Consider the following 24,687-nt stretch of genomic DNA (forward strand, 5'->3'; position numbering starts at 1 on the left):
CGACCTGGTCTGCAATGATGCGGAGTTTCGTTGCAGATACGCGATACGGCCGTTTGCGCGTAGGTGTGTGAGAGCCAGTGTCGATGTGGTGCTCGAATGTTGATGTGTGACCTAAGGATGCTTGTACAAATTCAAAGGAAGGGCGAAAGTGCTGCAGAATGGTAGGAAGCTGTGATCGCCGCGAAGGTGTTAGATCCTCGGCGATGAATGGGCTGAAAACGTTCGTAGATGTGTCGGGATCGAACAGGGTGCTCAGGTCAAGGACGGCCGTAGAGGACGCCTGGTCGGTGACGGAAACAATCACCATAGAGTCGACGGTCTCGACGTGGCCAAGGCATTCGCGACGAATCAATTTGAGCGGTGATGAATTTGGTTTCTAAGTGGGCATTGTGTTGAAACCGGCGACGAGGTCAAAAGTAGAAAAAAATTCACTGACGATTACGATACTTCTTAATGCGAAATTTGAGTGCAGATGTATGTGATTTCATTTCGCGATATATTGGCTCGCGTGGACAATCTGTCTCTTGCGGCACGTTGCAAACGGAGCGATGTGTGGCGTGACTACCTCGCTAATCGGGACATCGCGAGTAGCGCCGCGTGGTTGACGTGTGGGCGCGATTCACTGCAGCCGCCGGAGACAGACCTCCGCTCATGCAGCTAGCGCTTTGTTTCCATGCAGACGACGCGGGCTTCTCTGACGCCATCACGTAGCCATCGTCGACGCAAAGCCCGTGTTGTGCGCCACTACGCTTTTATTCTCACGCTTTCGCCATAACGCCTCCTCCGCTTTCCTCCTCGCCCTCTCTTTGTTATCGCAGTCTTTCATCTCCACATGCGCTCCGCGTTCGTTTTCATCCTACGCTTTGTTCGCTCTCTTGGTTACGAGGGACAACTCTGACACTCGTCGCATGAACGGGCGCCAAAGAGCTGCGCTCTAAAAGACAAACGAAGGGCTTTGCGGGCTACGACGAGATCAGATGGCGTGAATAAAATGGTTCCATCAGAAATGGCACCACATCAGAGTGGTGCGAGTGCTCACCAGCATGGTTGTGTATTCGTGTCTTCCTTGACGACAAGTTTTGCGGAAGGATGATGATCAATGAAGGCGAGGTAGCTAAGTTCAGGTCAGGTCAGGTCAGTTTATTTTCTTAAAGGCCCCTTTATCAGGGTTGTTACATAAGGGGTGGGGTACATTTTGTAACAACAATTCAACATGAAAACAAACGAAACATTTGAAAAGTGGTAGATACCCTGTATAAACAAGTACATACTCGTGTCAAATTGTCATTTAGAATAAAAAAGCAACAGTTAATTTGGCCGACGAGAAGAAACAGTGGCAATACACAATTCAATTCAGTAACTATAGTGGAACATTTGAAAGAAGGTAGATACATTGCATACAATCATGAACGCACGGTAGATGATGATTTGTACAAAAAAGGGTAATTAAGTTGACAAAATAGAAGCAACCTCAGCAATGAACACATGGTAATTATTTGTATATACAACATGGTGGGGAAGGGCATTCCAATCAGTTGCTGTTCGAGAAAAAAAAAAGAAGCAGAGAAGGTAGTTGTGTGTGAGCGTGGTTTTAAAACTTGGAGTGGATGACGAACGCGTTGCGATATTCTTGCGGGTAGAATGATGTATGGCACACGATTAAGTGAACTGTAGAAATACTTATGTGAAAAAGACCAACGCTGGCTATCTTACGGCGGTGCGAGAGAGACTCTAACTCAGATTTCTCTTTTAAAGATGATATGCTTATACGTCATATGAGTAGGATGAATGAATGTATCTTACAGCACGATTTTGGAAGCCCTCAAGTGCGTTAACGAGATATGTTTGATATGGGTTCCAGGTTGGTGACGCATATTCGACTTTAGGCCTGATAATTGATTTGTACGCCACAAGTCTGACATCCTGAGGCGCATGACGCAAGTGGTGCCTCATAAAGCCGAGTGTTTTGTTCGCCGATGATACTATGCTCTTGATATGCGTGCCCCAGTTAAGATCACAGGAAATTAAGACGCCTAAGCACTTGAATGATTTTACTGTTTCAATCCGGTTGTTGGCTATTGTGTAAGAAGGCAAGAAGGGTGTACGACTACGAGTAAATGACATATGTTTACATTTTTGGGAATTAAGAGTCATTAGCCAATGGGCACACCAAGACTGTACATGGTTGAGATTTTGTTGCAAATTGTCTCCATCAGTGTCATTGTTAATGGTATGATAAAGCACGCAGTCATCAGCGAACATCCGGATTTTGCAAGTTACATGAAGGGATAAGTCATTGATGTATATTAAAAATAGAAGTGGTCCAAGAACAGACCCCTGAGGGACACCTGATGATACCGGGAGGTTGACGGAGGACTGGTCGTTGACAGTAACGAATTGCTCGCGGTTAGTGAGGAACGTTTCTTGCCATTTTAATACATCCATGTCTAAATTCAAGAAAGAAAGTTAATGTAATAAGTGACGGTGAGGGACATTGTCAAAAGCTTTTTCATAGTCGAGGAAGATAGCATCAGTTTGTTTATTACAGTCAAGATTCGCGTGAAGGTCGTGAAGGAAAAGAGCTAGTTGGGTCTCGCAAGAAAAGCCATTACGAAATCCATGCTGTGCAGGATAAAAAAAATTGTTGTCGTCTAAATGGTCCACGATGAGTGAGTAAATGACGTTCTCTATTATCTTACATGGAAGACTAGTTAAGGAGATGGGGCGATAATTTAGTGGGTTATTCCTGTTGCCTCCCTTGTAGATAGGAATGACCTTTCCTACTTTCCACTCATAAGGGATGCAACCTGCTGAAAGTGACTGAGAAAGTAAGAGACACAAAAATGCAGCTGAGATATGCTTAGTAGTTTTTAACAGTTTTGAGTTAATACCATCGAGACCGGTGGATGAAGATAGTTTCAGGTTATCAATTACTTTGAAGATACCATCTATGGAGAACGTATTGGCCGGCATTACAGATACTATGTTACTAAACATTAATGGTAGGGGAGAACTAGTATCTTTAGTAAAAACTGAGGCGAAGGCATTGTTAAACGAAATGGCGCAGTCGGTATCAGTCATGATATCTCCAGAATCGTCAGCAAGAGTTATTGCGCGAGTCTGAGGGGGATTTATTACTTCCCAGAATTTGTTGGGGTTGTCTCTGAGTATTTTCGGTAGGTCGATGTTAAAAAAAGTATGCTTGGCACTGCGAACAGCAGATAAGTACATTTTTTCGGCAGAATAATACTTTTCCCATGTGTTAGCATTCGTACTTTGCTTGGCAGATCGAAAAAGTCTTTTTTTTTTCTTATTTTCTAGTCGCTTTACATGGTTAGTGAACCATGCGTTCCGACGGTTTGGACGGAAGGTAATTTTCGGTATATGTTTGTCAGTTAATTCAATAATTTTAGTTTCAAACGGCGCCCAATTTGTGCCAGTGGTTCGCTCGTAAAATCTAGATTGAGAGTTTGGTAGAAAGGCAGTCAGTTCGTCATTAATGGCTTCGAAGTTTCCTTTATCGTATAGGCTGATAGTTTTGCGATATGTTGCACGTGGTGGTGCACAAAAGAAAAAGGTAGCGTGAAGAACTTTGTGGTCGCTGATAGCAGGAAGGAAGGTTAATGATGATAAGCTGTCGGGGTGATTAGTTAGTGTAAGATTTAAGATGTTCGCGCAGCCAAGCGAGACACGTGTTGGTTCAGAAACAAGCTGTGAAAGATTAGAGTTGAAACAGACATCGGTGAAGTCTCTAGCTTCGGCATTAGTTGATGCTGCTGAACATGGGTCATGCCAGTCAATACCGGGAAAGTTAAAGTCGCCGAATAAAATAATATGAGCGTTAGGATGTGCGGCAGTAACCTGGCATAAAATGCTGTTTAATTTCCCAGGGAAATCAGGGCTGTTAACAGGTGGTCGATAACACACACCCAGCAGGACAGCCTGTGGGAAAGAGCGGATAAGTAGCCAGGCTATCTCAAGGCCAGTAGGAGGCGCGATTGGTGTACAGGGCAATTGTTTGCTAAATGCTATAAGAACCCCCCCTCCTCGCGTTCCTTGGCGGTCACAGCGATGAACTTCGAAGTTTGATAAGTCGGATAATACCTCATTGTCACTGATCTCAGATATTAGCCAAGTTTCTGTTAAAATAAGTAAATTACTGCCTGATGAAGAAACGAGACTTGATATGTCTTCGCGTTTGGGAAGAAAACTACGGGCGTTAGTGAAAATGACAGATAAAGAAAGATTATTCGTTGTGGTGATGTAGCGAGGGTTAAGCGAACCTCTGTTTCACTTTGATTGCTAGTGAATCTCCTTTACGGTTTTAGATGGTTCATCATATTCGTAGCGTTTGGATCCTATGACAAGTGTTTTGAAACGTAGTTTGAAAAGTGTTGCCTCGCTTTTGCCGAAAAGAACAAGATGTGTGCGGGAATTTTGAACAGCGGGTGAAAGGTCCTCGCCAATACTGCAGTTACTCCCCTTTAACTTGCGACCATTAGACAAGACCAATTCCTTTGTTTTATAGAATGAAAACTTGGCAATGATGGGGCAGTTACGGCTAGGTGAATAGCGTCCTAGCCGGTGTGCACGCTCAATTTCTTTCGGAGCGAGGCTTATGTTCATGTGCTCTTGAATGTTATCAATAAATAGTTTTTCCGATTGCGCAAAGGCTTCAGGAAGGTTGGGGTCAGGAATGCCATACAATATTAAGTTGTTTCTGCGTGAAGGGTTGTCAGCATCCTCCATGCGGCTTTCTAGGCTAGATATCAGGCGACCGCTTTCAGAGGTAGTAGCGTACACAGCATCTAATTCACTTCGCAGGGGGATCAGTGCCTGGTAGTGTTGTTCCAGTTCCATAATTCGCTTATTTAAATTTGTTAGTGTTGCATCGGTACACCAAAGTTGATTCTTTAGGCCTTGTACCTCAGTGATTAGTGTGCTTTGTCCAACTGTCAGCTTCTGCAGCTCAGCGAAAACCTCAGCTATACTAGGCCCCGGATTGGTTTCGACATCGCCTGACAGCAACAGCAATGACTGAATAGCATGCACACATTCACTAAGCATAGCGAGGCAGCACTGAGGGCTCGGGAGCTGCAGTGCGACTGCAGCGCGAGTGCAATTTATTGCAGTGTTGTGGCAAGAGAGAAAACGCCATACTACAATAATTCCGTGGGAGCACGATGAAAGAACTACAAACTCTATAGAGTACCTAACGTACAGTACCAATCATCACATGGGCCGTACGCACTGCGGTTGCTTCGATTGGTTGAGCACTTGCCGTCCGAAGCGACAATCCAGAAAGAGGCGTCGTGACCTTACGAAGTGAGTGGCAAAATCTGGCATACATAACAGACACGGCTGCGCTGGTGTCAACAACAGCAACTGTAGCGACATCGGCATTACATTAGCAGGGAAGGAACGAGGACTTGGGAATTTCAACACTTCCGCAGTTCTTGCCTCGGGAACTGCGTCGTCTAGTTTGCCTCGTCGTTAGTTGTACGGGCAGCCGACGTATCGGTGAAAGCGACCGGTGAAGCGGGGATGGCGAGTGGCGATGTTCGAAGCGAGGACGATCAGTCTGAGTACGATTTGGCGGTAGGTCGGACGGAGTGTAGTTTGCAATGGTCTCGACCGAATATCGAGACGCCCGTAGATCGCTTTCGATTGTTTACACACGGCCGCAGAACCCTGACGTTGTAGCTCGGCCTACTCCTTAAGAGGAAACTCTAGCTGAGGTGCTCCTATCTAAATACATGTAGAAAAAGAATTCGTTTGTCTTGGCAACCACTGCACCAAATTTGACGAGGTTTGTTGCATTTGAAAGAAAAACATAAATTCTAGTGGCTTACGGTTTCGATTTCTCATTTAGGTTGTAACTTCTTTATTAAAGATTGACCAAAATCGCAAATTTTCAGAAAACGATAGTATCAAGTTTAAAACTTCGAATTGTGATAAAGAATATCACAATTCTGTGAATTGCATATCACAGTACATCTACAGCGAGCAAAATCGATATGTTACACATGAACCTAAAAAAAATTAAGCATTATGGAAATACGGCTTTTGCACAACCCTTGTACATAACGTAACCAATTAACGTAAGATACAAATTGACATATCGAATTTGTCCGCTTTGAATGCTCTATAAATGGATGCCGTTTACAGAACCGCAATATCTATTCTTGATGAAGAGCTATTAATTTGTAAACTTCGTGCTTCCATATTTACGAACTTTCGAATTTTTCAAAATATTTAAAACAAAGTTCAGGCCCTAAATCCAAATTCCGCTTCCAACAGGCACTATAATTAACTTCCTCTCTCAAATGCATCAAATTTCGTTAAAGCGATCCAGGGGTTATCTCAGAAAAGCGTTTCTGCGCTTTACATGTATTTGAATAGGCGCATCGGAGTTGGGCCCGACCTAAAGCTTCCTCTTAAACAATTTGTCTAGGGATCAAATACATGAATAATAACTGTATTGCCATTGCCAAAGATGCTGCAATTGAATTCTTGAACGCTACGCGCTGTCAATACAGGTAAAATATGTATTTTCTCATAAAAGAATATACTCGTCTGTGCCAAAAATTGTGCCCAAAATAATTGATATCAATGCTGCCATGTTTTTTGTCTATTTAATAAGTAAAGAAAATATGACATGAACTTTAGAACTATATTAGAACTATTAGAACTTTAGAACCTGACAGGGCCGTCAGGTTCCACCTGATGGTCCCCGAGTGGGCCTAGCCAGGTGGCGTGGAGTTTGCTTACGTCTATAGTGGACAAAATAAAGTTGTTTCACTCACTCACTCACTTACAAGCGCAGGAGTCTATAGCTTGTAGCCGCTTACTTTTGCTGCGTCCTTGCCTTGTAGGCAGGTGCAGAAGTTATATCCCTCAGCTTCAGTGTGTTGAACTATCACTGGAACGTCCTTGTCAAATTTAGGTCTGGAAAGAAAAGCGGAATTTCTAATTTTATTGCAAGTTCTGCGGTTTTAATTGCTGTGCCACCTATTGCCAGCTGCCCATGAGCGGTGCTGCACTCTCTCATCACATTGACCAACACACACACATGCACATATGTGTCACCAAAGCCGTTAGTCGCAATACAGGTGCACATTGTCAGTACACTTTCTAGTTTTCGCAGAGCCACCGCGACTGCTATATGCGTCGTCTTTCATTTCGCAGATGATCTGATCGCTCAAGGCAAATCCAACTTTTTTGACTTCATATTCATCGACGCTGACAAGAAATCGTACGACGAGTACTACGAGAAGAGCCTGCAGCTCGTCAAGCGCCACGGCATCATCGCTGTGGACAATGTGAGTTGCCTGCCGCTGTGACGGACCCTGAGGGCACCTGACATGGCGGAAGTGTGGGACGCGTTGTGCACATTTACACTACGGCAGTACTGACTCTTGGGCAAGACCGTGGCAAGTTGGGCTTGTCGGTGATTCATGGCGGGACGTACAGTCGCGATCAAAAGTTTGGGTTCCACGGCACCAGCAAAATAAAACATGAAAATATATTGAAGCGCAACTCCGCGCACTAGAATGTATTTAATACATTGTGTTGCAGTCCAGCAAGCCCGTGAGGCGGCGTTGAGGCAGGGCCTTGACGTTGCCCCGTGGGAGACCTGAGCATGGGTCGCGTTAAACCTTGCCGGAGGTACAATCAAGTTGTATCCATCCATCCACTTGTATTAGTTAAAAACCCGCGCGTTCGCGCGCGCTCTTGGTTTCAACCGGAATGTCGAGGCTGTGACAAGGAGGAGAAGCAGAACTTTATTGAAAGTCACGCGAGTTATACGGGGATTGGTCGAATATTCCCGCCTAGGCGTCGGTTATGAGCCCTTGAGCTCTGGCGGCTTCTTTGGCCCACTGGACGACCCGCACTTGGTCTTCGAGGGCGGAGTTGAGCAGCATAGACAACACATATATACATATATATATATATATATATATATATATATATATATATAGTCTACAAACTTTTGATCACGACTGTACATTGTTAAAGGGAACACATATTACTAGAGCACGAGCGAAGGTTCCTCTGTTACAAGCTCGGAAACGTCGAGCATTGCAGCGCGTGGCATGTAGAATATGGCGCTGGTTCTTTTTATTTTGTATTATATACCGGCGCGTGGCATCGAAAGCACTTCCGCAGGCACCAGCACCTGCAGCACCTGCAGCACCTGCAAGATGTGCGCCACCTAGTAGCCATGTTCTGTTTAACAATGGAACTGCACAATGCAGGAACACGGGGCAGACACACGAACGGTGACTTGTAATCTTATAAGTCAGCGACTCGTGTTTCTTCTCCTGTGCATCTCCTGTGTCTGAGCTGTACGTCCAATCGTGAATGCCCTCTAAGCCCTTGCGTTGTATGTCCGTGGAGTGCACGCGAGGTAGGTGCGTTGTATAGCGTATAGTGCAAGCATGCGTTGTACGTCATATGCATATTACGCCCCGAGAACTCTTACTTAGCAACCTTCCACCAAATAGTCACACTGTCCGAGACTATAAGTACGCAAGCGTTTATTCATTGTAACCAATGCGCAAAGAGGGCGAAAACCTGTGTCCTCGTCCTTTCAGCACGTTACTGACAATGAATTAATTCAGAGTTGCCCAACTTGCAGTAATTGGACGCAAGGGCTTACCTTACAAAGGTTTTTGTGCTTGATTTCTTGGGGCAGCTAAATGATGCACTGAGTTTGTATTTTTAGGAAACAGGGAGAAGGTTAAAGGGTATGAGCCGAGAAAAAATTAAAGGGACACTAAAAGCAAATACTAAGTCGACGCAGAGTGTTTAAATAGCATTCCAGAAACCTCGAAATGCTTTAGCGCCAAGAAGAGACTTAGTTTGCGAGAAAATTGTATCTGAAGGTTCCGAATACCTTTTTCGAAATTCAAATCTCCCGCCACCCAACCGGGGGAGTGGTGACGTTGCATACGCCATTACCACCCTTTGCTGCTGTCGGTGAGTAAAACGGCGCCCGACAGACGGCGGCACCGAGCCAAGACAGGGCGGCGGATTCGCCGCTGCAGCTGCTTTTTGGTCAAGTGGCGCAGACCATTCGGGCATCCCGCGACATCACATGGAAGTTGAATTCTCTGCTAGTTGCAGTTTGTGCGTGTTTCACTAGCCGGCGAAATAAGCGGACCACTACGCGACCAGGAATGTACTGAAACGCGAAAGCGTGGGCGGCACAGAGTCGAGTGAAAAGGCAACCTTTCGACCGCCCGAACGGTAATTTCGATGAGTTCTTTTTTCTGAGCAAGAAATGGAACTGGACAAGTAGAATTTTATTTCATCTTATAATACAATACGAGGATGTTTTTTTGCGACAATTAGTTGAGTACTAGTGACAGAATTTAACTGAGGAGTGCTTTCGTCATCGGGCAAGTGCTAGAATGTCCCGGGGTAGTCTCTAATCATGTCCTGCATTTACCTCGACTTCTCGATTATTAAAGCTCTATTCGCTATAGTATTGACGCCTTAGAGATTCTCGAACACTAATCTATCACTTTAGCCTGACTTGGTATTTGCCTTTAGTGTCCCTTTAAGTGCGTGGGTTCCGAAGCTAAACGCAATTTTATTTTCTGCCTGTTCAGAGGCGTTATGTAGAACGCGTGCTAAGGTCTCACGATGTCCTTGGAGAACAAAATGTGGTAGAGAGTTTATATTTTGAATGGGGAAGAAATATATTCAGGGTGATGCGCGCAGATAGTTTAGCATGTAGGTTAATTAGGTGCTTTGCAGATACTTACTGTCAAAACTTTCTTCTTCTTGAGGGACTGTATACGAAGCCCGTACTTTGTGCGTATCACTGCGTGGCACGGAGTTTCAAGGTGCACGGGTACGGAGGGCCGATATATATATTATGCACGATCAAAGTCTAAACGGTAGGTTTATAACAGCATTTGTAAAAAAAATATTTATACGAGCGGTGGAGAGCGTTACACAGACGTTATACGCAATGTTTCCTAGCAACCTAGGAGAAGTGAATACGGCACTAAGTTCACAAGTATACGGTACCAACGTTAGGGGCCATGTGCGACCATAGCTCAAAATTTGCGAGTTAATTCTGGACTTTTCAGATAAATACTGAATACTTGTTTTCTCTATACTTTAAGACGTTATGTGACGCGCGCAGAAAGTCTTCCCGTTGTCATCGGTGAACTGAAGCTGTATCTGGTTTATATTTACTGGAAATAGTGAGAATGTTATGGACGATGTGCAGGAAAACTTCTAAGTGTGTGGATTAATTACAGTTTATGTAGTTATTTGCTTACGTAAGTAGTCCAGAGCGTTATGAATGCATATTCAGAACCACATGGAATGTATTCCCGCTCTCCAGAGGGAACTATAATTGGCACTGAACTCAAATTTAATTAAAATGGGGTGCACATTACGACATGATGTGCATGTAAAGATTGAGGTGTATGCGTTTGGTACGGGTTCTGCAGTAAGTTATTTCCCCAGGTGCCCGAGGGCGATGATCAGTCGTTGCCCGCGATGTGTTGACAGTGTCCTGAGAGAATTTTTTGTGGCACCGACTTCACATTCAATAAAAATGAGGCGGGTGGCATGTTATGAGCAGTGCGTGGATAAAGTATAACGCTTCTGGCTCAATTATGAGCTTCGATAATAGTTACATGATACTCATTGTCTACTTTCGGGCGTTGTGGAACACAGTTTTTATCGTGGGACAATGCGGCACTTAGCCTATATTTTATGAAATTAGAGGGCAGGCATGGGTGATGTGGAGGCAAAGTTCGAAGCGTAAGGTTAATTGTGTATGGGTCGCTGCACGAGATAAGCCTATGGGCATGAGCCGGTAAGGCTATCGGCATGAGTAAATGCGCCTTCGCAAAACTCTGGAAAATGTAGAAGCTTCTGAAACTCACGAAAACGCATCCATTACCGTTCGCCAGAAATGATGCAGAACCAGGAACGTTTGAGGAGCAACGGGCGCCTAAGCACGACCTCCAAGATCGGAAGGCGTCCGCATTGCGGTGGGAGGTGATATGCTGGGATTTGCGTTATATTCGATAAACGCCAGGTGCCCGTGTTGTCTGCGAAAATGCTTTTTATAGGCTGATAATTTAAAAAACAAACTATGACAACTACCGAAAACCCTGAGGCTTGGCGCTGATTGGTTCAATATTATTCGCTATCATTTAGAACCAATTTAGCTAAAGTGTAACTTCTTTGTCTTTAGAAATGCTGTTTCTTTCAGCAAAGAGTTTGGCCAACTTTGTATGTAATTGTAAAAGACCCGTATCTCCAGCGGCCCCGGTAGAATAACAGGTTGGAGATACCATGCATTCAAACAGGCCAAATGTCCAGTTTGTCTCGTCTCATATCTGTCTATTATATTTTTTTGCTTGTCTTGCGCCGAATATGTTAGAATATTCATAGAAGCCGCCAATAAGTGCTGACGCCTTGTTCAACAGTTAGGCTGCAGCATGTTACACCGGGAAGAAAATCCCAAGCTCCAGCGTCTTTTTCATTCGATAACTTAATCACCGCTAACAGCAGCTGTGAGCCTCTGAGAGATCTAGCGATGTATACACAGCTCATATTGTGCGCCTATACCGTGGTTGCTCAGTGGCCTTGGCGTTTGGCCGCTAAGCACGAGGTTGCGGGGTCAAATCCCGACCGAGGCGGCCGCGTATCTATGGGGGTGAAATGCGAGAACGCTCGTGCATCGTGCATTGGGTGCACGGTTGAAAAAAAAAAAAAAAAAACGCGAGTGGTTTAAATTAATCCGGAGTCTTCTCCACTACGGCACGCCTCATGAATGAGGTTGTAGTTTTGGGCACGTAAAAACTCCAGAATTTTTTCTTAAAGCTCATATTGTGGCCCTCGCCTCATTCGCGTTTGCGCAGGTCCTGTGGAAATCGAGAGTGTTCGACCCGGCCTTCGACGACCTGAGCACGGAGTGCGTGCGACGGCTAAACCGCAAGCTGGCGTCCGATGACCGCGTCGAGATGTGCATGCTCACGCTGAGCGACGGCGTCACTTTAGCCTTCAAGAAGTGAACGTGCGACTTCGCTGCCGATTCGTACATTACTTGCTCGGCCTTCGGCAACAGTTATCCGCCGGTGTTTGTTTAAGCACGGCAAAGATAAGCTCTGTAAAAGTATCTGGTAACTTCACCAACGGTTCTCGCAACGGCGTCTCATCTTTTCCTGCGACGCGATTGTGTGCTAATCATTAAACAACGTGCGCTGCTTGCTGCGAATTTTTTTGTTTTCTTCTTTTGTGGTCTACAATTAGAAAAAAAAAAGAAACAGTACAGCGCTCCTCGTCTCACATTTTCTGCGTTTTCAAGAGCTCTCGTTCTTCCTGGCAGAGTACTATATATACGTTCACTCTGCTTGCGCCAAGAGTGAACGCACTCGAATTGGAGAGCCGTTGCAGCGACGAGCCGAACCGACACGCCCGAGCACGTCGCAGGAACAGCTTTAGCGCCGCGAGCAACTAGCACGAAGTATACAGCTTTAAGCGAACGCGCACACGAACGTGAGACGTACTAGGTGCGGGAACGGGTCATCGAACGCGAATCAGTCGAGTAGAACTTGTTGCTGGGCGAGTTGGTTGGGATCTAATGAATACATTGATGGGCCAAAAAAGGAAAAATAAATACTTGGGAGGGAGAGTGCGAAACGACAGATTGAGCGCTGAACTTCAACTGATTTCGTTCTTACAGCAGGGCAGGGAGAACGATCAAATGCGCTCCCTCCCAAGTCTTTATTTTTCCTTTTTTCATGCGCATTGGTTCATTCTCCCTGCCCTGCTGTAAGAATAAAATCAGGCGATGCAGTCCTCGCCTAGCAGCGCGACGGCAGCGCCACATACGTAGCACTGCGTGAGAACACCTACACAGGCACGTGGCACGATATAGGCGGCTAATTATCGCCAGGTTAGCGAATACAAACAAAAAAGACGCGTACACGTAACTATAGCGAGATGATCACTGACTCGAGAACGTAACTGTATGAAGGAGGTGCGCCTGGCCGCCGCATTCGCGGCCAGGCGCGAATGCGGCTGGCTATCACTGGCTATGACGTACGGCTCTTCCAAAGGCAATAATGATCTCGCGAGAGCTCCACTGACGAGCCGATCAGCGCCGTGCCACGGAGCGCATCTGCGAAACTATAGCGAGAGTTAAGAAAAACTCGAAAGAAGTTAAGAAGAACTCGAAATTAAGAAGAAGAAAAAAAAAACACCCACAAGTTGAGATCCCCCGAAACACTCTAAAACCTACAATGCGAGGGCTCTAAATGCGCTACAGAAACCCCCTAGATGCAGGCAACCATCAGAATCGCGTTCAAAATGTTTTATTGCGTCTACGTGAAACATAGCTAAAGAAAAATTACACTGAACAAAAAAAAAAAAAAAGCATGTTTCTTTTCGTCCATAAAGGAATTAAAGATCTAAATTAAATTTTAAAAGGATATAAATAATCTATATTAAGAAGCGGTTTTCCGCGAGACTGTGAAGTGCGGAAACGCATTGCGAGACAAAATTTAAAGAGAAAACAAAAGGGACGCTTGCAATCACTGGCCACAAAACAAGTGAAACTACCGGGGAGTAACCAAAATAATGCAGAAAAAAAAAATGTCGCCTGCTCCATCTTGGTAAGGTCGCGCGTCCTCTATGTGTATTTGCTCGTGGGCAGCGCCTAACTGAAGCAGCATTTGTCGATGGCGAAGGATCCTTCAAGCGGCACACGACATATCTCAGGCTTATTTCGTTTTACTTTTTGTAGCCTTGTTTGCCTACCGGAGGAAAATGGTTACGCAGCCGCAGTATGGTTTTCCGCATAGCAGCGTGCACGACTAAAATCACGCGTGCGTTGAACAAAGTTCTGATTTGCAATAGCGACACTCAGCTCGTCTGGCGTCGCATGGAATTTCCTTTCCCCAGCCTCGAACCACTGATTCCTGTAATCGTTGCTTCCTGAATTTTTCGGTGTATTCGATCGGAGCTATTTTCCGAAGCAAAGTCCCCTTGGTGTAGTCAGTGCGAAATGTGTTTGCGCAAAAACTTTTTGTGGCAAGATTACTTTTTGTATGGACAAGATTACTCTTAGTGTAATGCGTCTCCAGTGCGCATCCGCATATTGGACAACGTGTATATAGTATCTCATTGTACCATATCATAATCATCCGCCACCTACCTTTCCCTGTATTTCCCACTTCCCCATTCCCCAGTGAGGAGTAGCAGGCTAGAGACACGCTGTCCAGGCCGACCTCTCCTCCTTTCTCTCCATTAAAATCTACTCCTCCTCCTCCTCCCTTGAGCGCGCACCTGCGAGAAATGACGAACAGTGAAACTGCTAAGGACGGTCGAAACTGCTAGATGTAGTATAGTTCAGAGGAGGCATGGACAAAGAAATGCGAAGGACGCTGTTTGTAGATGATAATTCCCTCTAATTCCCCAGGGTCATTGGTAAGCTGAGCGTTTGGGACACGTTAAAGGGACACTAAAGTGAAAAATGTTTTCTTCTGCATCAGTAAATTACCGTTCTACAGCACCAAAAACCCCACTCTTAAAACGATAAGACGTTTGGTAAGCCAGAAAAAGCGCAAGAACGAAATACGGGTGGCGACGCCTGCTTAAGTTCCCACACCTGGGGCCGTGACGTCTTGGATTTCGATGGCAGCTTCTAGGGCCTACTAATTATATATAGCGCTACAGATTGACTACATTGTGTTCTAGAGGAACCAAATATTAAACATGGCAAGTTTCGGGAACTTTTATTTAGCCAACGCTGCCCAAATGCGAAAACATACTTTGGAATCCCTGACGTCACGCTGACGTACTGGTGCTGGGGTTTCCGCACGAAATTCACATGCTGATACTTGGACCTTCATTTTCTCATCTAATAATCAAGCTATTTTTTTGAAATGACTGCCTGCAGGGTTCTCAAACAATGCTTCATTAGTACAAACTGATTTATTGTTTCGCTTTAGTGTCCCTTTAAGCACTCATTATTGTCAAAAAAACATTAAAGTTTTTGTGCTGCCAAAAAGAAGCCTTCACATGAAAACAGCTGAAAAAAATACGCCGTCTGCAAGAGGACAAGAGAACACTTCTCGTTCCGAAAAAGTTTTTCGAGGACAGCAACATTTCGGAGAAATATTAAATTTCAGTTTATTCTAACGAGCTAAATGAGTGATATTGCTACGCGCGTGTGGTATTTGACGCAAAATCGGCTCTACAACTGGTGTTGAAAGAAAGCGCTTACAGAGTGTTGGCTCTTCAAACTGCCGAGCTCTACAATTTAGCGCAGGAAGACGGCCACCGCATCACATTTCTGTGGATTCCCAGTCACTGCGGTATACACGGCAACGAACTGGCCGATGCCGAAGCGAAGAAAGCACTCGAAGAACCAGAGTCACTGCTTGCAATTCCTTTTTCAAGAGCGGACGCCAACTGCCTCCTCTCCAGTGTCAGCCGAAAATCGACAGAAAAGCGCTGGGACAACCCGGACAATCGCCACGCACGACTCCACAGATCGGACCCTACCATGAAATTTAGGCTACCACCGAAAATTCCACGCAGCTGTGCCAATCTTCTGCTGGACTAAGGCTGGGGGTAGCGTTTACGCGCGGATACATGCACCTCATGCGACGCACTGAGTCTCCAGACTGTGAGTTGTGCAATGTGAATGAAACTATAGGTCATGTGCTTTGTGACTGCTCTAAGTATGTGTAAGAGCGTCAAAAGTTGATCAATGACCGTACGCACCTTGACAGCCCACCGCTGTGTGGTGTGTCGCGGTGTGTGTATGTGTAGTGAACTATTTTGCTTATATCGGTTTTAATTCAACAAAGAAAACCGGTGTCTCTGCATTAGCAGCATGAAATGGTTAATCTGCTCACTACCTGATTGCTTGGCGTAGGGAGTAAAAACATAAACCATAAGAGCGCATGCTCGTGCACGGCCAACCTAAGGCAACCACGAAACATCTAAGCGGCAGGCGCTATCAAATATTTGTGATGCACCGGCATCGTTATCGCACATTTCAAGTATAATAGGCTTCAAATTACCATATGTATACGCTAGCCTTCCTGCATGAGGCAGATGGCGCTGCTCAACACAGCGATCGCTGCGGTTGGTGAACAAGCACGATACATATGTAAGCTGTGCGCTTCGGCATTGTCTTTTTTGCCTGTATACAGCCATAATATATGAGAGGGATCGCATCAAAAGAATGCGATGCCTATTTTTGAGGACAAAATTTCCGTAATACGTGTGAGTGCGTCGTAGAGAACGAAGCGAACACAACCGAAAAAAAAATTCGGTTATCATCCTCTTTCTCGAAAAAGCATGAGAAAACGGGCTAACGCCGCAATACGACATTGCATAGTCACGCCGCACAACGTTTATAAATATATAACCGCTGATGCCGTATGCTTGAACCATGCGTTATATAGAACAAAGATATCTGTAATTCTGCACCTACCACTGATTAGGACGCTCGTGTATTTCGTAAACGGTCGCTTTGCTGGACAAGCTTAATTCAGACTGTAAGGTATGCTGCTATTGCTTGCCAAAACTATTTTATTCAGGGGCGGAAATCTCATCCACCGAACCAAGTAGTCACGCAATGTAACCTGCAGCGAACAGTTTAACGCCAGTCAAAGTATAACATCACAGCTGCTATCGTAGCAGAACGGTACCCACGCTGTTACGATCGTCGCGTATGTTTCATGGCTCCTATACCGCAGCTTCGAAATAGAGGATAATACCGCAATAAGGTCACATTAGTGATTGGAACATTCAGAAATACAAAATTGATCCCCGAGGCTGATTGTAGGGTCAAATATGCGCGCAAACATCGCGCTGCGTGTTCCGTTCACCTCAACGCCAGCAGAAATTCCGGCCATGACGCCTTAACCACTTCCGCACGTCTCACAGAGCCATTTACCACGTAGAAGACGCACGTCGTACTAAACAGGCCGCACGACCGCGAAAATAAACGCCGGAACCTACCGCCGAGCGTATACCTGCCATGAAAAAGACCGCTTTCACTCAAGCCAGTATGGCGCTGCTCATAAGCGGCGCCACTGCGTTCACAATATGGCGGCGCCTACTAAAAAACGGTCTATATGCTGTATGTGCGAGTGAAAGCATGTGAGGGTGAGCCGGCGAACGCGGTACAATCTCGCGTGCGCGAGCGAGGAACGCGGCCCGGATTCGCGCCCTCTGCTCTCACGCGCGAGGCAGGGGGTGGCTATTGTGGCTATTGGAATGGGCCCATAACAGCTTACGCCGTACGAGAAGAGAAAATAACTCGATGAGTGCAGATCAAGTGCCGCGCCTCTGTAGTGAAGCTCTCGCCTACGTTCTTCCCCACTTTTCAATTAGAGGCACGGGTTTTCCGTAAGCGGTCGTAGACCGGGTCACAAAACAAATAGCGGCGACAAAAAAAGGCTGGCTGGTGTCATTTCTGCGGCTAATTTATATAGTACCAGAACCAAGAGGGAATGTGAGCATTACCGGGGAATGTTCTTACTCATAAATCGCTGTCGTTGATTGAGTTATCGTTACGGTATTCTTTAATTCCGGCGGAGACGGTTGTATACTTCACAGTTGCCTTGCGAAGTAGCTTACTCCTCGTGCGACGGGGGCACTCCATAACGCGATTTACAGCCCTAAGGGTTCGTAAGGGTGCAAATCAATCTATAATTTACACCATTTCACGTTTAAGGGTGTAAATGTGTGAGCTATAGAGATAAAGCACTCTTAAGGGTCTACATTGGTTTGGGCTGCAATATGGTAGCGTGTACCATCTGTGAGCTACAGCCGAATGCATATAAAACCTATTCAAGTTGCTCAAGGCGATGCCTGCAACGAGCGCGCATCATTTACTGCACTTACAAAAAAGAAACTGAAGAAAAAAAAAGTGGTCACAGCTTTCTTTGCCTGCGAGCAAGAAAACTAAACGGAAGCTCATGCAAATGTCGACCAGGTGGAAAATTTCAACTATGACAGTAATGTATAATTGACACATTATGATGACCAAAGTTGAGCATTGTTCTTTTATCCCTTTGAATAAAGACAAGAGGGAGGAATACGTGTTACGGAAGACAATTTGTGCGAAACTAATTATTTCCTTTGCCTTCACTCAGGCATATCATTTCATTATACAAGAGCTCGCCGGGTCCTCACACTATCATGTCATTCTTTTCGCTATATTTCATTTACACGAACAGTTTTCCGGAAAAACTGCGCGATCATACGTACAATAAAAAAGAATATTAAGCGAATTGTGATTGGCAGAACTATATACTTGGAGTCATTTATCGACTTCTTACTGTGCAGAACATGGCGTACATTAAAGCAGCAGTATTGATATTCCGGACACAGCTGCCTCCACATCGCTCAGGACTAAGCGAGGCAAAATAGAGAGGACAGAAACCAGAAGTGCCAGTGAACATCATGGGAAGGGCGCGAGGAGATCATTAAGGACATGTCGCACAAAGACACGCAGGAATGCTTCGGGTCAGATGCGAAGGAAGCGGAGTTGTATCCGAGGGCGACAGAAAACACCGCCAGGAATGCCGCCATTGTGTTATCCCGCTTAGAAGGGCTTCATCTAGTCGTGCTTCGAGCATTCCCATAGCTCCACAGCGCTTTCATTTTCCTGTTTGCTTCTCGTCGACGCTTGTTGTCGGAATTCTACCAGCGCCACTTGGGGAGAGCCGCTTGACTGCATCCTCGGCAAGCCTCGGTAGAAATCTGTGTGCTTCTACCGCACACGTTCACTTCTTTTTTCTTTCGTTCGTTCTTTCTTTTTCTCGCGCCCCCAATGTTCTCAAATTCTTTCTTTCTCAAGTTTTTAGCGTCCCCAATGTTTTCAGATTCTTTCCTTCCTAATTTCTGACATTTATAGCGTCCCCGATATTTCCAGATTCTTTCTTATACCTGCTTTCTAACATTACTTATGTCCCCCAATAGTATCAGATTTTTTCTTCATTTCTGACATTTTTTGCGTCTTTAATATTTTCAGACTTTCTGTCTGACGTTTCTTGCCTATGCAATATTATCCGATAATTTATTTCTTTATTCCTTTGTTCCTGGCATTTCTTGCGTCCCTAATGTTTTCAGATTCTTTCTTCCTTTATTTCTGACATTTTTGTGTCCCTAACATTTTACAGCGAAGGTGTATATGGCTAGCCGATTCGTCCGTCCGTCTGTTGCCTGTACGCCAAAAACTCCTCAAGCGCAACCCGATGCGCATGCGTGAAAAATAAAAAGAGGCGCGCAATTGGCTGCGCCAGTAGTGAAGTCGTTGCTCTCCGTCGCAGCCGAGCGCGCGCGCAGCAGTTTCTCTCCGGCGCAGACGTGGATAGGCCAGGCGTCGTATGTACTCCTGAGGAGCAGGCAGCTTTTGATCAGCTACGCCGCGAGCAGAACCGGCAACGAGCTCGTCTACGCCGTGCCGATACTGCAGCCTGGGTACAAGAACAGGCTCGTGCAGCCGAGCGCAAGCAGCATCTGCGTACTGAGGATCTGGCCACCTACCAAACCGTCGTTTAAGGAACCGTTGGGATTAACCCGGTGATAAACACCGGGGCTGCACGTTTTAGCTTTGCTGCACGGAGTGTTCGGGCGGTGACCTTCATATAACTTCTTCCCCGGCATTTTTTTGCGTCTCGAATATTTTCAGGTTCTTTCTTTTTTACCTTCTGACATTCGCGTTCCCAATATTTTCAGAATCTTTCTTTCTTCCTTTCTAACATCTTTTGCGTCCCCAATATTTTCAGATTCTTTATTTCTTCCTTTCTGACATTTCTTGCGTTCCCGATATATTCAGATTCTTTCTTTCTCACTTTCTTCCTTCCTTTCTGACATTTTTCACGTCCCCAATACTTTCACATTCTTTATTTCTTCCTTTCTGACATTTCTTGCGTCCCCGATATATTCATATTCTTTCTTTCTCACTTTCTTCCTTTCTTTCTGACATTTTCACGTCCCCAATACTTTCAGATTCTTTCTTTCTTCCTTTCTGACATTTCTTGCGTCCCCGATATACTCAGATTCTTTCTTTCTCACTTTCTTCCTTTATTTCTGACATTTTCCACGTCTCCAATACTTTCAGATTCTTTATTTCTTCCTTTCTGGCATTTCTTGCGTCCCCGATATATTCAGATTCTTTCTTTCTCACTTTATTCCTTTCTTTCTAACATTTTTCACGTCCCCAATACTTTCAGATTCTTTCTTTCTTCCTTTCTAACATTTATTGCGTCCCCGGTATCTTCAGATCTTTTTCTTTTTTCCTTTCTGACATTTCTTGCGTCCCCAATATTTAGAGATTATTTACTTCTTTCTGAAGTATTTTGCGTCTCCAATATTTTCAGATTCTTTTTTTCTTTGCGTCTGAGATGTGTTCGTACCCAATATTTTCTGATTCTTTCCTTCAGACATATTTTTCGTCCTCAATATTTTATGATTCTCTTTCTCTCGCACTTCCTTACTTCTTTTGCATCTGCTATTTTCTTTAGCTTCGATTTGTTTTGCATTCTAAAGAACGTGGTGGCCAGATGTGAGCAAGGATGCTGCGATGGACGCCGCGAATGCAAAATCTCTCATCTAATGACCGTGTACGCACACACAGGGATGGATAGATAGATAGATAGATAGATAGATAGATAGATAGATAGATAGATAGATAGATAGATAGATAGATAGATAGATAGATAGATAGATAGATAGATAGATAGAGGATGCGCGAAGTTTGCGTTTTGAGCTTGCTTTTATATTTGTACTGCAACTGCAGAGAAAGCAGTAAACGAATAAGTGAAAGAGCAAAGAAGTCGGCAGATACACTTAAGACTTCTTATGTCTGGGAATGCGAAAGCATTAGAGTAACTTTGGTGAAATGTTTCTTAGCTGTAAATATTTAGCACAGACGTGCAGCATTCTATACTTCTCTGTTGCAGTATCTGCATGAAACAGGCCTGCATGCTTACATTTAATTTCGCACTGAAGGTACGTCTCGTGGCAACCCTGTAGCTAAAAAAAAAAGGAAATAGAGACGTACAGGAATGTTTTAATAAATGCAGATTTGATTACTAATCTTTTCAAACAAAAATTCTAAAACCACAATAAAATTATCATTCTTCTCACTTTTCGACTTCAGTGGCCAAATTCGCTAAGTCTTCGTTCGTAAGTGATTTTTGCCGCTGGCCGGGAGCCTTCGCTAAAAGTATTATGTCGGGCAGCACAAGAATATTCTGGAATTTGCTCTTACGAACAATCGCAACGTAAGAGCTTTCTTGCGAATACGGACCCTGATGGCTATATCGAATACTACTACCGCATATTGATTGGTCGTTTTAGCCCGTCATATATGGCGCCTAAGAATACAGCTTTGAACCCCATCGCAGCTTAGTGACGAAAGAAAGACCCAGTGGTAGTCACGATGACACGAAACGGGGGCCAAACTCGCCGAGCTTTTTGTTTGGAAGTGATGTTGCCCAGTCTGCTTCCTTCATTTAATAACATGTCCGGCATCGGGACTGGCTGGAATTTTTTCCCTTCAGATCAATCGTAGCGTAAGTGGCATTCATGATATACGGGCGCAGAAGGTGCGGCCCGCAGAATGAAGATGATGAAACGATTTGGACAGGGCCTACCGATCTTCGTTCTTGCTTGCTAGGCCAGGCTATTTAATTAAGGTAGTCACGAGAACGTCTACGAGAACCGCGAGAAACGAATCACCGCACTCATTGGGTAATCACTTACGGTATGACGCTGCAGAGTCGATCGCCTTCGCCTTTACAAACCAAGCGCACTCGCGTGCGTCTTATACTCACTGATGATTGTAAGCAAACCCGGATATACGGTTCGGTGATCCCATTGCAATGTATGTGCATCTCGGTGCTTTACCGAATTTGCATCGCGAAGAAGACACATTCGGAGTCGATGAGCTATCTTTCACAATCGGTGCCGGTTATTAATCGTCGGCCAAGAGAGAACCAAGGTCTTCGGAAGCGGCTTTTTCATGACGTGCAATTTGGGCGTGGTCATTTTCGCGAATAGCGGCGTACTCATAATGATATCATGGTTTTGGCACGTAATACTCCAAAACTTAATTCCCTTAAACCCTATTGCCTTGTGTTATGGTATCTGTGTTTCGTTGCGAGACATAACGCTAAGGGTCGAATTACCAGAGTAGCACCGTGCGTTTCTTAACTTTTGAAAGGGGGATCACCTGACTCGTCGCAATTCCTTGTTTCCACCAACGCAATGTCAAAATCTCGCATGAAGTGCACATAGCAGACCCAGGCACTAAGAGCAGCTTCATCGGCAAGAGTAAGCGATTCATTGTGATGACAGCGCTAATGCTGGTAATTGTTGTGTCACCTGCCTCTCCACAAACAACAGATTGTTCATCGAGCAAGGGATGCTAACATGAGGTGATGTGAAGGAAGGGAGAAACATCCGGCAGTAAAACACATTTCATAAACATGCCTAAAAATTCACTGCAGAAAACAAAACAGCACACAACTCAGACTATAACCCGCACAGAATGCTGCGACATAACGATAGCACGCAAAGGACATGCAAAATGGTAATACAGACATACAATGGCAATTTCAGCAAAGAAGATTATTAAAGTTACTGAGCTGAACGCTGTAATCCTTCTTTATCCTAAGCAACAAGCAACTTTTCTGTGCTGATTATCAAAGGTAATCAACGTTGACTTATGCCTTCAAAGCACATCTTTCCTGTTCAGACTTTGGCCTACCTAATAAAGTTTCTTCCATATTTTCCCATCAATGGCCCCACGTGCAACAAGATACAGCTGAACGGCATACACGATACAAAAAAACACTTGTATACGCCAATTCTAACCTGGTACGATGAATATGAGAGTCTATGTCACGGCCAGCCGCAGCAGAAATCAAACTGTAAATGGGCGTCAACTCTATACCGAAGAATGTTAATAGACTTGGCGTCATATCGATAAACTGGTGTTGCAGACTTGAAATGATTCATTCTAATGTTAGCATCAGCCCTCGCGAATTGAGTTAGTGTGACAGGAGCAGAACGAGGTGCTTTTCCAGCCAACTTGTCGGCTTCAGTGTTTCCTGCTATACAACATGTCCAGGAATCCACTGCAGCAATCATTTGTCCCGTCCACCGACGAAAGCATAAATTTATGAAGCGCAACGCAAGTGGACCAAGAAGACGCTTGTTTAGCAAGATATTCTGGAACCCCGGCTGCTAAGTGATGACAAAGTTTTCCCTTAGCCCTTTAATTAGGCCGTTTTTCTATCAGCTGCTGACATCCGACACTTCCTTCTCCGGAAGTCTTTCTAATAGTCCCTGGCTCTTCTCTCATTAATCAACTTAGAGGTGTTTCCCCTAACCGGCGAAAAGACGAAAACAGATACAAAGACGCAAAGTTCTGAGAGTTTTCTCGAAGAAGCAGCAAGGCGATGGTATCGCTTGCGCTCACGGGTCTGTATCCGAAAGCCTTATTAAATTAACCGCACGATCGATGAACCAAGGTTGCACCGTCCGTGATACATACCACTACGCTCGCCGCGAGGGCTGGTGCCAATCCTTCCGCCGTCTCCATAAACAAAGTGACGCCTGGCTCCGCCTTGACGCAGCATTGCAACGATTGTCTTGCTTTCCTGTTACCCCGGTTACTCGACGCGAGCAGATTAACAACATGGTAAGGGTTGTAACAGCGCACCCAAGACAAGGACAACAGAAGCAATAAAACGACGACACGGCGCATTTTATTCCTTCTGTTGTCCTTGTCTTAGGTGCGCTGTTACAACCCTTACCATGAATCCCAACCAACTGGCCCAACTTGCCGTTCTGATGCAGATTAACAACTCAGATTAACAACTCCGGCGTGCACTTAAATCTCAGCGTCGCGAAACGCCTAAGATTATAGAAGGTGCAGTGTCGTGTAATCGGGACAACGTAGAGTTTAATTAACTCCCATCAAAGTCATTAGCGGACGAGGCTGAAAGCCATGATATTGTAATTTAAGATATCCGTGGAAGGATGGAACAGTAATATCTTGGAAGAAAGCGAGTAATTTACTAATTACGCGTGCTGATCTTGCGCGGGAGGAACAAAGCTGCACCCTAAAGAAAAAAGAAAAAGAAATACAAGGAGCAAGAAAACCAGAAATAAAGAAAAAATAATGACATTTCAAATCGGTGACCGCATTCGTATCGCAGCATGACGCAAAAACGTTCGTTCAGAGTGCATTCGGTATACGAGCGGTCCAAATTATTGCAGAGCCTCCCACGACGCCGTGCCTTATAACCTGGTTGTGGTTTTGGAATGTAAGCCCTCAGAATTTTAATTTCTTTTTAGCGTCCCTTGCGTAGAATTACAGGAAGCTTCGTAAACCTACCGTGACACACCCGGTTAATGCCCAGTTGTTTTTCTCCATCGCGCTCCCTGAATGAGGGTCCTGATAAATTTCAGTGCGTAATGCGTGCACGCAAATAACAAACTCCTCACCTCCTTCTCATTGCCAGTTCGATGGGAAGGAGGTGAGGATCCTATGCAAGCGAATAAATAGGGATCAAGAAAAAGGAAATTAAGTGGGGGAAAAAGCGCACAATGAATAACGCCGGCGTCAAAATTCTTAATGAAGCCGGGACTGTCCTGGCAGGCCAACAC

At 44.9% G+C, this 24,687-nt stretch overlaps 1 protein-coding gene across 1 annotated transcript in view; it reads left to right on the forward strand.

The window, feature by feature from the left end:
• Positions 1–12,253, forward strand: part of LOC126536587 (O-methyltransferase MdmC-like) — a 38,044-nt gene extending 25,791 nt beyond the window's left edge. Inside the window, exons 5-6 of the mRNA XM_050183610.3 lie at positions 7,189–7,322; positions 11,898–12,253. Coding sequence (XP_050039567.2) covers positions 7,189–7,322; positions 11,898–12,050 — 287 coding nt within the window. The 3' untranslated portion in view covers positions 12,051–12,253. The remainder of the gene's footprint in view (positions 1–7,188; positions 7,323–11,897) is intronic.
• Positions 12,254–24,687: the final 12,434 nt, after the last annotated feature.

The sequence above is a fragment of the Dermacentor andersoni genome, chromosome 4 (assembly GCF_023375885.2).
Source record: "Dermacentor andersoni chromosome 4, qqDerAnde1_hic_scaffold, whole genome shotgun sequence".
Taxonomy (NCBI): Eukaryota; Metazoa; Arthropoda; class Arachnida; order Ixodida; family Ixodidae; genus Dermacentor; species Dermacentor andersoni.